This window comes from Strix aluco, chromosome 15 (assembly GCF_031877795.1).
Source record: "Strix aluco isolate bStrAlu1 chromosome 15, bStrAlu1.hap1, whole genome shotgun sequence".
In the NCBI taxonomy this organism is placed as follows: domain Eukaryota; kingdom Metazoa; phylum Chordata; class Aves; order Strigiformes; family Strigidae; genus Strix; species Strix aluco.
In genome coordinates, this window is record NC_133945.1 from 12,970,134 (window position 1) to 12,985,098 (window position 14,965).

Below are 14,965 nucleotides of genomic sequence, written 5' to 3' on the forward strand. Positions count from 1 at the left end.
TGCAGCAGTGTGGCCTTCAGCTCTCCTCAGGGGCCTGTGTGCAAACCAGAGGCTCTTTCACTGATGCTCTGATGTTAAGAACCAAAATTAAATATGGTACTTTGCAATGTTTTTCAGAGGCTGGCACGAGCATTTGCATTGTTACAGCTCAAATGATGTTTTAAAGCTACAGCTGACCAGGGAAAAACATACCTGTTTCACACTGGTGTATGCAAACAAGAAGTGCTTAGTTAAAAACCTGTTAGTTACTTTAACTGTAAAACCATGGCTCTGGTGCAGTACTGTTTGTGCTTAAATGCCTCATTTTCAAGGTAGAGCCAGGCTCTAGGGCTGTGAGCACCCCCAGGCTGCCCCCTCCCTGGGGAGGAGCAGGGGCTGGGCCTTCGCTGGGGTGTGGCCTCACCTTGCACAGCAGCTGTAACCTAGTAAGTGGTGTCACACCCAGCACACCTGAACATAAGACAACACTTTTTTAGAGCTCATTTTATTTTGTCTCCATATTAAGTATCACAGCAGGAACATCCACATGGTTATTCTCAACCACGTCATAGTACTTATTTCAATCAGTATTTTTTAATAAGAAATGCTGCTGAATCTTTCAAAAACAAATGTTAAAATGGCTGCACACTAGAAACAAGGAATCCACTTTTTTAAAATCAGTACACTGGTTAGGCATTTTTGGGAAAATAAGATGAGGGCTCCTGATGGAGCCAGAGCTAGTGACCGAGATGATGCCAGAGCATGAACAAATTTTTTTCTCATTAAGTGGTTACAGTATTAGTTCACTTTAAAATCAATAAAAGTAGTCATACGGATCAACAAATACAAAAGACAGGTAGATTAAAGAATATTGCACGTGTATATCCAAGCAGCATTTAACCACAACACTCCCCCCCCCCCCCCCGCCCCCCACTACCCCCATCTGTAAGAAAAATAGTGCAATCAATCAGCAGTGCCGACTAACAGCCAGGGCACACGCCTGCCCGCTCCCCCACCGCACACCTGGGCACTTACCCCCCTCTGGCCGCTGAGCTGCTGCAGCCCCATGCCCTGCCCACTTGCTCTCTGCGTTCCTTCCTGGGCGCTCCTTTTGTACAACACCCTCGGGGCTTTGCACAGGTCACAGGGCGCTGAGACAGTGGCGTGAAGTGACTCTGAAGCAGAACTGGATTTGGTTTTTTAAGGTCTGACAGGGCTCTGCTCTAGTGTGTTGGCCAAGCCGTCCTCATCACACCCACCCTGGCTTTGGTCAAGTATTCAGCTGGCGCCTCGGCTCCTGCACGCCAGCACGCACAGGCTTAGCTACAACTTGTGATACTGTTCCATTTTGTAAAACTCAACCTTCAGCATAAATGCAGAGCCTGTGCTTTAACCAGCATAATGTTACTTGAGGTCACTGCAGAAGCAAGGGTATTAACACCCTTGTTTAGTTTATGCAACACCAGAAAAGTACTGAAATACACTTAGGTATGGAAGTGGAACATGTCCTGAATACTTGAAACCTGCAAAAAAAAGCCCCCACAGCTCATCTTCAAGCTATGGTTATACTACATTGGTGTGACATTCTCGTGTTCGACAAGAAATACACGATCCACGTTCCTGAGACAAACTGTCCAGAGCTTTGAGCACAACATCTGGCATGTGGTCTGTGATCATCTTGGGACTTATTAAAATGCTGCTGAAGACTGTTTCAGTTGACCATCTTGCCGTATATTTAACATCTGAAGAGCACAACCTAAAAAAACCCAGAAACACCACACGTACAACGGCTCAGACTGCCAGAACTGGAGCTCAACGCCAAGCCCAGAACAGGCACCCTGGAGCCTTCAGCCCCTGCTCGGGGAGGTGTCAGAACCGCCTGACAGCGGGAAGGTGGGCACCCACAGAGTGCAGTTCTGACCTTCCACAAACAGCGGGAAACGCTGCCGGGCAGTGTCCCTGGAGGCAGCGCTACACCCAGTTACACTGCGCCTCAACAGTGACAGCAGCTGTCAAATAATCCTGCTCAAAGAACCCCGGGAGAGAGCCTGAGCAAAGGGGGGTGAGGGGTTAAGTACTGCACATTCACACGGTTAATGTCAAATTTAGGGAATAAGTCACAGTGGCAGCAGTAGGAGACTAGACACTAGATTTAAGGCTGCGTGTATGTATTTAGGATTTTATTTTATGGAACAGTGCATGACGGGGGCTCTTGTGTGCTAGTCCAATTAAGAAAAACCATGATTAATTGCTGTGCTGTGGAGTAAATGAAAGAAAAGAAATGAACTCAAAAGTAAGGTAGAAGAGCCGCCCTTGAGAAAACGTGCCAGGTCACAAGTGTTAAAACATCTACCTTGTAAAATCAGTATCAATATTGTTAAACATTAAAGACGTGAAGCTTAAATACAATATTAATCTACTGAACAGGAGGAAAAAAAGTGGATTTCTTCTACAGCCCTTTTCTTCCCTTTCCTGTACAGTACAGATTTTTTTCTCCCCCTGTAAGACCGTCTTGTGCAAGTTACAGATGCTCTTATTTCCATTTGGAAATGAAACAAGAGAGGATATCAAGTACTGCCTAGCTTGTGGGCTGTTTCAGGTTGTTTTGTCTAAAAAAACCAACATCAACAAAACACAAACAAAAAACCCCTAAACACAACACTACCCCAATCCTCACCGTTTCAGCTTTTCTGCCATCTTTGTCTCACCTTCCTGCACCCAGGAAGCAAAGGACAGGGAACTAGAGGCTGCATGGGCACTCTGCTTACTGGGGCAACTGGACCTCTCCAGTCTGGCTGGGCTGGTGTTATGGGCAATAATTTGCCTCTTTCTCATTGCCAATATTCATGTGACTACTCAATAATGAGGTATTTTGTTATCACTTCACTCCTACCAGGACATAGACAGTTGCAGGTAGGAACTGCAGCCTGCCAAAGCTGAACCTCACAGTCATCTTGTTTAAAACCATCCCCTGAGCACATGCAATATCTGGGGAGAATAAGGCACGCAGGCATGAAGAGGAACAGTTTCCAGGGCTTGAAGTGGAACAGAAAGAAGCAGGGTGGCACAGAATAAAAACTGAAAGGCTGGCTAATGCGTCATAACCACAGATGGGTATTGGAGATGCAGATGAGACGCAAAGCTGGACACGTGTACTTTGAAGTGACAAACAGCTTTAAGATTTTAGGAAAACAGGCCAGTGGTGTTCATTATTCTACTTACCTCCTAGAGCTGGATTCTTCTACAACATGGATAATCTTTCCAGGAAGATACAGATGAGGATACTGAGGCGGTGAATTTAAGTGCGATTCATCCTCAAGGGCGTTGTATGAAGGTGACCGATGAACCATTAAACTCTCCTCAGCTAGGAGTGGCTGGGTAAGGGCATCTTGGTTTCTACCATCCAGCTCAGTTGGGAAGTTATCTGGATCTCCTCCAAATACTTCGTACCAACACCCACGCAGCAAAATCTGGTACTGAAATCAGAAAGAAAAAGAGCTGAACTGAGGTTTGGCAGCTCTTCAAGGAACTTATTCTAGTTGTGTGCTTGCACACACATCATCTGAAATACAATGAAAAGATTAAAAATTACTGTATGCACATGCTCCCCAAACTTCTTGTTCGAGAAAATCTCCTTTCTGAATTCTCCCCATGGTAATATCTACTTCACTGACATCTAACCCAAGTCACTAGTAGCACTACAGAAAACATGACATCCTTTACCAGTTAATGTGTGGAATCTGCTCTGCAGATTTACGTTTTCTTGCACCTGTAGCTTCTAACTCTCTGTTATCTTATTCTGTATTTACGTCACCCAGGCCCTCCACGACTCCTCATCCTGGGACTACACAGAAATCTTGTGGGTAAAGCAGATTTAACTTTAGCTGTTCAGAAATGGCAGTTTTGAATCTTTAAGCCACTCCCCTATACCTCCCATCTTGCCCAACATCACGGTGTTTCAGCACTTTTAAAACTGTGTTTTCACACTAACAGTAAAAAGAAGAGGTAAGCAATTAATACTGTAACAGAAAAATGTTTGCTTTCCAAATTAATTCTGAAGACAAAATGTAAGTAAAAGAACTAACTTACTGATACTAAATGGTTATTAAAGGAAGTAATCTTACTGATTTTTCATAATTTTAGCATAATTTTTCCCCCATTTTCATTTTTTAAGTTTCCTTTATCAGCAAATCTAGCAAACAGATAATTTCAGGTCTTGGATGTTACACACAGAGGTATCTTCCAGGTCTTCCTGAATCTTAATTTCCAACAAGACAGCTTTATAGGATAAGAGACTAACACAAACGTCGCCAAATTAAAAACAAACTTTTGTTCCAAAACACAATTGTAACTCTCATCATTAAGATTAAAAATACACACACCAATTGTCACTTCATTAAAGCTGGGGCTTAACCCAGGTAACAATTCCACTGACTTTTAACCAGGAACTGCATTTAGTTACCTTGGGTCTGTTGCAGTTTGCCACAATTCTCACTATTCTCCTCTTTAAATCCTCCATGTTGGGCATACTTAACCTGTATAAACACACGTAGAACAAAGTAAAGCAAAACCTCCTATCCTCTGCAATCTGACACGTCCCTGAAAGAACAATTTAAAAATATTTCCATCTCACCTTGCAACAAGGTCCTTTCCAACAATGACTGAAACAATGAAGTGCTTAGTGTAATCTGCCAGTGATTTGCTTAAAAAAAAAAAAAAGATGCACTTTAGATACACTGAAGAGATATGCACACTTCAGTTTTATGATGATCATTATCTTTCAATAAAAATACTAATATGTGGCAACAGCAGCAGCATTTGCAGTCAGTTCTTCAGTCAGCTTTCAGACCTACTTGCTACAGATGACAGAGTAACTTCAATGCTGATAACAGCATGTGTGGATGTCAAACAGGCCAAGCAAGACTAGGCGGGTGAGCATTTCTGAAACATTTATTTTAAACTCTAATTATACTACCTGACAGATATTTCATTCTGTTATTCCCCCAAGAACTCGACTGTAATTCAAGATTGAGCAAATCTAATCCTAGTGGAGAATGTATAAACAAACTCCTAACACAGTCCAGCCCAGAGTTATCATCTAACATGTTTGTCAACTACTTTGAAGATTTTTACATCTTCGACACAGAACCAAGTAACAGAAGTCTCTTACCTTAACAGTCCTCCTGGAGGAGAAAAGGCGTAACATCTTAATGTTGGGAAGGAGTTCCTGAGCATGATCGCCAATATAGAAGCTGTTCCACCACCCAAACTGTGACCAACTATCACAAGTTTATATTCCTACAGACAGAAAGAGAAGTCTGAAACACAGACGGACACAGAAAAAGCTTTGAGTAATTTTTCTGGCAAACCAAATTACTTGGAAGGTAACTTACTGGAGCAATTGTAAAAGCCTGGTTTAAAATTCCATCATTTATTAGCTTTCGATAGATGTAATTTGCAGCTTGAGTTATTCCCTACAAGACAGGATTTAGTTAGAAGAGTATATCCAATCTGAAGTGTGATACATGTATACTTTAAATACGACACCATCACAGAAAAACTTTCTTTTTGCAGAGCTGGTCTTCTCTTTTAACATGCTCCTGACAGAGGTCTAGTTATAACCAAGTGCTCTTGTACATAATGGTAAAAAAGTTTTTGGAATGTTTAATAAGGACATAAAGTCTGACAAGAGGATTACAAGTTCTACCTTGCAGTTCCGGAGGCAGTATTTGATGAACACTGAAATAATTTGTGCAATCCATCTCACAAGGAGAATACTCTTCCATTTAACTAAAGGATCTCAGGTGTTCACAGTTTCCTTACTGCTGAGATGATTTAAAACAGCTACAGACTGCACACACCTTATGTACAAAGCCGTTCTCTAGAACATCCTCCAGCGTCAAGTCTTCACAATCTGCTGACAGATCAGTGAGAATGTCCTGTAAACAAGAGCTTTTGTCAGAGCCCTCTGCAGGGCTTCACGGCTCTTGGGTCCCCCTCTGCTACTCGACACTGTCACAGGGACATCACCAAGCCGACTTCCAAGTTTGTAAGCAACACACTACCCACCATAAGCCACCACCCAGGCAAATATATACAGCAATCTCAATTCTGATTTCAGCAACTATTTCCAAGCTGCACAGACAGACATTACAAATGCACCTCCACTCACAGTGAAAAGGAATTACCTCTGTCCGCCCTCCGTGCTCTCTCACAGCGGCACAGGGAATATCACCCCTGCAAGGACAGGAGGGCTGACAGCTTAAGCCTGGAAGACTCATACCTGAGAGTGAGTTGTTTTCCCATGTGCCCGTGTAACAAAGTTACCTCTAGAGTTCACCCATTTCTACAAAGCTAATTACATAGATCAGATGGATGATACCTCGAAAGACAAGGTTCCTCTCACTGCAACCACAATAGCTTCTTTTTTGTGATCCAAAGCAACAAAAAATGGGATCTCATAGATCTGGAGGGGAAAAATGTAATCAGTAAAGACACCAACTTTTTATAAGAGTAAACATTTGTTCTCACCTTCTGAAAGCTCTTTTACTGAGCTCTCTTCAGTGTATTATGGAAAGAAGCTGAATTATTTTCTTATCAAGTTATTATAAGTGTCTTTATTGCAATACTGAGACAGATTTATGTCAATGGTTTTGTGGCTGTTCCTTTAGATTAGGAAAAAAAAATCAGAACTGAATGTTTCACGGCCTGTTTTCATTTGGCTTTGCATCTTGCATGTTATAAATGCTGAAGGCAAAGTAGAAACTCTACCCCTTGCTTTCACTGAATTAATCACTAAGTTTTTTTGCTGAATGCCTGTCCAGATTGTTTACCTTGTTATGAAAACTGATATGAATGAAGTCTCTGTACTGCAGTCCTGTTATTTTTAGGATGGATCCAAAGTGAAAGTTATGACGATCACTGCCAGTTATATCAGAATCTGTTGGTCTATTTCCGCAACTAACAAACACAGAAGAGAAAAACTTTCATATTCAAATTTTTAGGTTTCCTTTCAAGGAATCAAACTCAATTACATTTGCAGAAGATTTCTGCCAGGAATCAAATGTTCTTTTTAAATTTTTTAATTTTTTTTTTTTCCCCAGTAATACCAGTAGTCTGATACAAGATGTTACCTCCGCCCACAAACCTGGTTTTGCCTGAGCAGCATGCCATACATTTTCAGTTCAAGGACTGGCAAATACACTGTTGCTACAGGACTACCAGCAGGGTAAACAATGCAATAAGAATTCTTAAGACTACAGGCCAATGACAGAAAATACAAACAAGCAAAGAGGAAATTAAAAAAAATTCTGTACAGCGGGTTTATCTCATGTTTTATCCATTGTATTATGTGATTTGGGTTTTTCTCCAAATCATTTTTATTTCAGTAGGTTAAATAATTTCATGTTACTAATTAAGAAAATCATGATTACAGTCACAAATGTCAGTGGTCACTTAAATATACAGTAATCCTACGCAGCATTATGCATACTTCAATACTGACTGTAAACATTTGTTTTAGTAAAGGGAGAAAAGGGAATAAAAAAATGGAGGTTGGAGGGACAGGTAACTTTTGCTAATCCTTTTAAGACAGGGAAAACTGTTGATACACACGTATTTCTACACATACATATGTGCCCAAAAGGTAGCTCGAAAAAGCCTCATTTGAGAATGTTGGGTTTATTTCCAATTCTTCCTTTGTCATTTTGCTAAATGAATTTTATCTCTCTCAATCACAAACTTATCTTAAGAAACAAAAGCTAATCTGCTTCTGGGGGTGGAAAGATGTTAGAATTATGTTTCTACTTTGATGTTTGAATTTGTGAAAGATAACTCCACCAGTCAAGCTCATGTACTCCCAAGAGTGATATAATTTAATGCAACAAAAATTTTGCTATTGAAACTATTTTATTTCTGCTAACGCTAGTTAAATAAAAGGAAGTTATGTGTTTTTAAGCTCTTGATCGAACCTACCAGTCACCACTGAGCTTACAGAGTGCAGTAAATGGGTTGGTGTATATGTAGTAGGGCCAGCCATAAGCAGCTGCGGCAAACAGCATGTAGTGAGCAGCATTCTCCAGTTCAATATCCAAATCGTCTGTCTGAAAGGACACAGGGAAAGAAAAGGAAGGAGAGGAAGAAAGGGGTGTTAGGCAGCCCCAGAATAAAACCTGAACACATACTAGTGAAAATCAAGGCATGATGAAATACGCACTACCCAAAAGGAAAACCTCAAGGTCTAAGAAGAATCAAAAATAGCCATTCATATTCCAGGAATAAGTCTGTTTATTTACATAGCTACGCAGCTCAAGGATCTTGAAAAGCTCTCATTAAATTAATTTCTTCCGATACTTATACACCAATAAGCTCAATACTGAACACAGCATTCACTCCAAATATGTTAATTAAGGATGTCAAAGGAATGGCTAAAGAGCCTGTAGCAGACCTCTCTGGTACGCATGACTCCATCACACTGGCTGGATTCAAAAGGAATTTGATAGAAATTGGTTGAAGTAGAATTAACATACTTCGATGAAACACAGACCAGAGAAGGTGAAATAATTTACAAAGGCATTTTACCATAAAGGACTAGCAAAAATTAGCAAACTGTAACCTGGTTTTGCTTCTTATCTTGTCTGGGTATTTGCAGTAGACATAATTTAAACAGACCACAATACTAAAAGACTAGCTTTTCAGTTCTGTGCACATACTACTAAATACTAATTTTCTGTTTCCTTTCTCTCCCAGCTCTTGTCATCAAATGTCCTAAATGGCTCCTTTTTGTACTTACTTCCCCATTCATGTAAGTTCTACTTATACAAAAGCAGACAAATGTTTTGACTGCAAACTCATCAAGATGTCTTCACTGCATGTATTAATAAACTGTTGTGAATTTTTATAGCGGTGTTTAATTTTGTTAAACAAACAAAACCAAAACACCCTTGCGCAAAGAACTGCATTTCAATTTGATCTGGCACCATCTCCTAGAGTAATTGCGCCAGGCTGCAATGACCCTATCTTACCACAAGGGATGATGGAGAATGACACAGGACTTCTTCAGGCTCTTTTGGGCAACTTTCCATTTTATCTTGCTCTTGATGGAGCAGAGTCAAACCAGCTGCTATGTCACTTGGCACCAGATCAGTGTCCTGTACAAAGAAATGAAAGAGCGCTTAAAACCATCCCACACCTCAACATGGCAAGACTCTCATAAGAAAATGCACACGGAATTCTATTTTTTCAGTTTATATAAATACATTTCACTCAGAGACAATGTGCATTGGAGAAATAGGTCACAGCAGCATCTAACCTCCCACCCCTTTTGTACACATTGAATGTTTTCTTCAGTAAGACCAATGACAATTCTACACCTGAATTTCATCACTTAACGAGCTACCTGACAGAGTACTTGCTCAGCCATACAGCAAATAGTGGTCCAGAGATTATTGATCACTGTTCTATACCTCTATGTGGAAAGTCCTCTATGCTGAGAACAACTAAGAAGGATTTTACACAGGAGAAGGCTGAAGGGTTTTTATTCAACTATCTGGGGCAGTCATCTCTGTATGACTCACACCCTTTAGCCTATAAACCACTGAGTAGGCTGTAATCAGCATGCCCAAGTACTGCTTAATAAACAAGAACTGTTAGTTTTGAAATCATGAACAGACTTCAAAGTCAACATTGAACTCTGACTGCCCAAGCAGCAGGTGACATAAACTTCAGCTCAAACAACACTATGATTTGGCAGACGCTCTCTGTTGCCAAAAAGCAACTTCCTGCATGTGCACGCTCTAGTCTGGCATGTGCTCAGAAGTGGCCCAGAATGGGAAGGCTGCCTTAACATACTGTGGGGCTCATTTTTTTAACAGTCAGAAAGTAGTCCGATTCTTTGCTATGGGTATAACTCCTTACTCATGTGTCAGTAGGAAAAATTCCTCCATCTTCATAAATTTAGGAAAAGAAAATCCCTTGTTGTCCTGACTAGATACTCACCTAAGGAGAAAGAATACTGTTTTCTCACAGCCCTTCATGCTTGTGAAGGGAGAGAAACCTTTGTTAAAGGGAGAGAAAAATCAGTGTTGTATACCTTGTACAAGAAACACCTTTAATTTTGAAAGTGGCATATTCAAAACCTGATTTCAAGGCACAGGCTAGCAGGGACCTCTGGCTGAACAAAGGTACATGTGTGCTGCAATGTCTGCATTCAGAGCTAGACAAAAGAGAAAAAAAAGCTTTCCATCTTACTGAGAAGTAGTTGCGGAAAAGCTCTGCGATACTCGTAAAAGCCACTCGATGATCATCATCTTGCACAATACAACAACACAGTAACCTGATTCTTTTTTCCCAGACTCTGGTGGCCGTGTTCTTCACATTATACAGCAACTGCCCTGACTGACTGCTTTCCAGGTTCCGATTTACACTATCGGTGAGGTAAAACGTCTTTTTCCCCCCAAGTGGATCAAACACGATTACAACTCCAATGATGGTAAAGATGATGATAACCCAGCTGCAAAACAGAAGGAAGTGGGATAAAAAGACCATGAAACCAGATACTTCTGACAAGTATGCAAGAAAACACAACTATAGATCTTGACAGACAGAAAACAAAGTTAGGTATGAACACCGTCTGTTACGGTCTTAAGGGTGCATGTTTTGTTATCAGGCTTTCAACGCACTAGGCACAGGAACAAGGCCGCTGGCTCATTTCACAGAGGGCACCAAACTCAAAATCACAGCCCTGTGCTTTGGAAATAGTAACCCAGAGGTGTGAATGCTCCATTTTTTACTACCAGTGAAGTGATCTAATTACTACCCTCTTCACACTTACCCAGCTTTCTACATTCCCACCTATCCCTCTTACCCTTTCTGATCTTCACCTCCTTTCCTTCACTCTAGCATGTACTCTCTCAAGGCCAGTAGCTCAAGCTTGTTTAAGGAAGGATACCAACTCATTCTAGCTGTCTAGATTTAAAAATTCTTCTCCTTTCTATGAGAAACCACAATAATTTATAAGAAATATCAAAGTCTCCAACTGCTGGAAAAGCCTTCAATAAATACATACAGAAAACACGTCAGCAGTATTTTCCATCTCACCTATACTGTCAAGCTTAGATTTGGCGGGGAGGCATCTTTACCTTGCAATAACTGTCCCCATGATGACATTTATCACAGTCTTCTCACAGCGCACACTGCTGTCTGACACCCATACAGCTCCTAAAACCGCCCAGATGAATTCAGGCAAATAGAGAAGTAGGCGAGTATAAAGTAGCTTGGGAAGTGATTTTCTTGGGCCTGGATTAGAAATTGTTCCTGAAATGACAGGGAGAATTTAAAACAAGAACTGTTCATAAATGCATCTTAAGTACATAAAGTCCTACCTGGATATATGAAGTTTCTGAGCTCTACAGAAAGTAAGAAACTTAATTGAAACTATAAAGTATTTTCATACTAATGCAAAGCTACCACTGAAGCTGAGAAAAGAAAAACAACAATAGCTGTGGTTCTTAGAATCTACTCTACTAATACCCAAAATCACTCTCTACTCTGAGACAGTTCTGCAGTGAACTTGAAGCTGTCGTGCTGCACCCAGCAGAAGCCAAAGCAGCATACTGGAGCACTGGCTCACCTACACTTCCTCATGACTTCTGGTGCCTGCTTTTATTATTTTATTTAGCTTTTAGTTGGCTGAATATTTCATTTTTAGATGCTACTTTGCTGTGCTACAATGAAGTTCTATTTACTGAGTCACTAAATAATAAATTCACTCATATTTTTATTTAGGAAAACAGAAGTAGCACCATTACCAGGACAAATACTTAAGACTATTTTCTGTATTGTTAGCATATTAATAAAGCTCTTCCTTTCAACACTCTTAGGCAATAAAAAGGGAGTAATTTTTGCCCAGCTCAACTCCTTAAACCAGTCTGTTGATCACAGAGTAACGAGGTGGTGGGGTGTGTGTGCTCACGTGTAGTCAGGGTAATTTGTAAAGGCTTAAAACACTGCAGAACAAAAAAACCTTTGGAAACTATCTTCCAACTATCAAGCTGTGGTTCATATCCAGTGACAAAGCTGTTTAAAAAGCCCTTGATCCAGTGGCCACTTATTCCCACTCCTGGGTGGTAGCCACAGCAGCAGCACAGATGCTTACACAGACGCAATCAGACGGAACTGTAGTTCCTGAAAACAACTTCTTTCCCAGCACCACAACCCAGGGTGTGAGTTCTCCAGTCAGGATCACCACTGGCATCAGTAACCCCCTGTCAGTACAGTGCAAGGGGTGGTGCAAGAACCAGCGCTCCCAAACCCACGCACTATAACCCCAGTCCAAGACATCTCACCCTTAATTTTCTTGGAAATTCAGCCTCAGAATTCTTCAATTTTTTAGTTATTATGGCCTTGTAGATGTACTTTTATATCAAACAGCTCTTTTCTCCCTGGTATTTACATCTCTCACCTCCTCAACTTTGATATAAACATAAGCAGCGTAACTTGGCTAATCTTCCTTTCCCTCCTCTGAAAACTGTAGGAAAACCAGTGGTTAGATTCAAGGACAGGATTATCATCCACATCTCTGGTCTGTCATAGTTTCTCTTCATGTACTCTTTATGTGTCTTTCCATTTAAATAATTTAAATACTCTCTTATTTACAATATGATGTCAGAACCAACATATTAGAAATTGTGGGGTCTCATCTATTACTCCAGAGACCTCACATATATTTCAAATTAATCTTCCTAGCATTACTTTGACAATGAGGTGCCTCACCAGGAAAAAAGCTTTCCTAGCATTTTTTAATCCAAAATGAACCATTTCTACAAATGACTAAAAGTTGCATTGGCGTCCTTACTTCTGTTTAGCCATTCACTTCAGGTGGTAAGTCCTGCTCTATTCAGAAGTACTTACTGCGTTAGTTTTGACATTTATATGGATCACTTTCCTGCGTGTGTTTTTTCCTAAGCAATCCACTGCAGCTAATGAACTTTCACAAGACATGACTAAATATGCCTATGCAAGGCAAAGCTAACGTGGTACTTCAGATGAGAAATTGATTTTGAATAAATTCCCCTAAATTCCTGTCAGAGAGGTTGAGCTGTTCCATTAGAGGTCATGTATTAATGGTGAATGCAGAGGGAGTTTTCAAGATGCTCTGATGGCAATGAACATGTCACTATTAGCTGCACTAATCTATTGTGTCCATTTATTATTTTAGATTCCTAACAGAGGTAATACTATTAAAGCAAATATGTTAATGCTGACAGTTTCTCAAGTTTGACTACCATTAGAGCACTTGAATTTGATTTTTTTAATGTCAACTCCAGAGTAAAAAAACCATCTATATTACAATCCTACTAGGCAAATATAAAATATTATTATTAACCATTTACCTTGCATACTGATGTATACAAGAGCAGATAATGCGCATATTATAGAAGCCAGGAGAATGAGGAGGACGAGCAAGTAGCTGTGCAGTAATCCTCCCCCAGGACAGTTAAACTGCCCCTTATGAACTGTGTAAAGAGCAAGAATTCCAATCCACCTACACGGAAGAAAGATAATAAAAGTTATAGTTGGAAGGGAAAAGTGCATACTGCAAAGTGATCACCTGATATATAGTTTTTATCTTAATGAAAGCATTCCGCAAAGATTAATAGAAAGGGAGTTGTTATATAACGAATTTGTCAGAATGAAACGACCGCACGAATACTCAGCAGTAATTACAACAAAGTCGTCTGCAGACCGAGCGACAGATTCCCTTTAGGGCACTGCTCATTTCCGCAGGTGCCAAATATAACGGAGGCCGATCTAAACAAAGGAATCATCGTATTAATTCTTGAAGTAACGAAACGCCATTAGCGCTAGTCAGCGATTAAATACAACCAAGCGATTATGGTTCCGTGCGTACAGAAGACAGCGCAGTGATTATATGACGCTACGTGATTATCTAACTCAAGGGACCCTTCACAAACCCGCCGCTTTCCTCCCCGGTGATTCAACGCTTCGGATGAAGGGGCCAACGCCGCCGCCGAGAGCCGCTCAGCCGCAGGCGGGCCGCCAGTGCCGGCGGCGAGCGGCTGCCGCGCCGGGAAGCGGCCCCCGAGGCGAGGAGAGGCGAGGCGGCGGCGAGCGCCTGCCCGCGCCGGCCCCGCGGGCGCTGAGGTAACGGCCCCGCGCGCCGCCTTACCACACCAGCCTGACGAAGAGCTCAAAGGCCCCCGGGAGAACAAAGTCGTCGCTGCCGATGGCCCAGCGCCTGCCGAACACCACCAGCCCCGGCATCCTGCGGGCCGCGCCGCCGCCGCTCCGCCACGGGCGCCCGAGGCCCCGTGCCGCCGTCCCGCCGCCCCCAAGGCCCGCGCGCTCCCGCAGGCCGCGCCGCCCACCCGGGGGGCGGGCGCTACGTCACGGCGGTGCGACGTCACGACGCTCCACGCGGCGCCCCAACCTGCCCTGCGGGACTGCCCCCCCCCGCCTTCCGATTGGGCCAAGCTGCGCACGCGCCCTGGCTGGCGCCGGCCAACCCGGCCCCGGCGGGGCGCGTCAGGCGCGTGCGCGACGGCCTTGCCCCGCCCGAGGCACAGGCGCATGCGCAGAACGGCGCCCGCCGCCTGGGGCCGCCGAGGGGCTGCGGCCCAGGGGACCCCGCCGAGCCCAGCGGCACGGGCGGGCCCCGCCAAACCGGAGAAACCGCTGCGCTGCTGCGGCAAGTGAAGTCAGCTTGAGAGCTGCTGGCTTGTGTTGGAGCGGCCCTGCTCCACTCTCGGGCACTCGCCGGGACACACACCCGAGAGGGACCCTGCAACTGAATCGAAGGACAAAGCTAACCCCGAGGAAGTCAGTAACCTACGCCGACCCTGCAGAGTGCGCTCTCCTACCAACAAGCACAGACCTCACGTCGCTCTGGGACTACAGCTAGAACTGTGTTTAGTTACAGGGTCAGACCTTGTTTTAATCAGATCTGAACAGCAACGGGATACTCAGT

General features: G+C 42.7%; 1 protein-coding gene across 2 annotated transcripts; it reads right to left on the bottom strand.

The window, feature by feature from the left end:
- Positions 1-26: 26 nt before the first annotated feature.
- On the bottom strand, positions 27-14,351 carry DAGLB (diacylglycerol lipase beta). 2 transcript variants are annotated; one of them, XM_074841289.1, is made up of 15 exons: positions 14,168-14,351; positions 13,371-13,522; positions 11,118-11,292; positions 10,228-10,489; positions 9,003-9,128; positions 7,954-8,081; positions 6,813-6,939; positions 6,362-6,445; positions 5,841-5,918; positions 5,373-5,453; positions 5,150-5,277; positions 4,613-4,681; positions 4,442-4,514; positions 3,202-3,455; positions 27-1,735 (listed from the first exon to the last, which is right to left on the bottom strand). In XM_074841289.1, the coding sequence occupies exons 1-15, from the start codon at positions 14,260-14,262 to the stop codon at positions 1,543-1,545; spliced, it is 2,025 nt and encodes a 674-aa protein (XP_074697390.1). In that variant the 5' UTR covers positions 14,263-14,351; the 3' UTR covers positions 27-1,542. The 2 variants fall into 2 exon arrangements, with proteins under 2 accessions (XP_074697390.1, XP_074697392.1); XM_074841291.1 differs by lacking the exon at positions 5,373-5,453.
- Positions 14,352-14,965: the final 614 nt, after the last annotated feature.

Excerpts from the sequence above, each read along its gene's own strand:
- DAGLB (XM_074841289.1), bottom strand. The coding sequence starts at position 14,262 with ATGCCGGGGCTGGTGGTGTTCGGCAGGCGCTGGGCCATCGGCAGCGAC. Across the intron at positions 6,940-7,953 it reads TGTAAGCTCAGTGGTGACTG|TTGCGGAAATAGACCAACAG; the intron begins GTAGGTTCGATC and ends TGTGTTTGTTAG. Across the intron at positions 5,919-6,361 it reads GAGGAACCTTGTCTTTCGAG|GACATTCTCACTGATCTGTC; the intron begins GTATCATCCATC and ends TCTTGTTTACAG.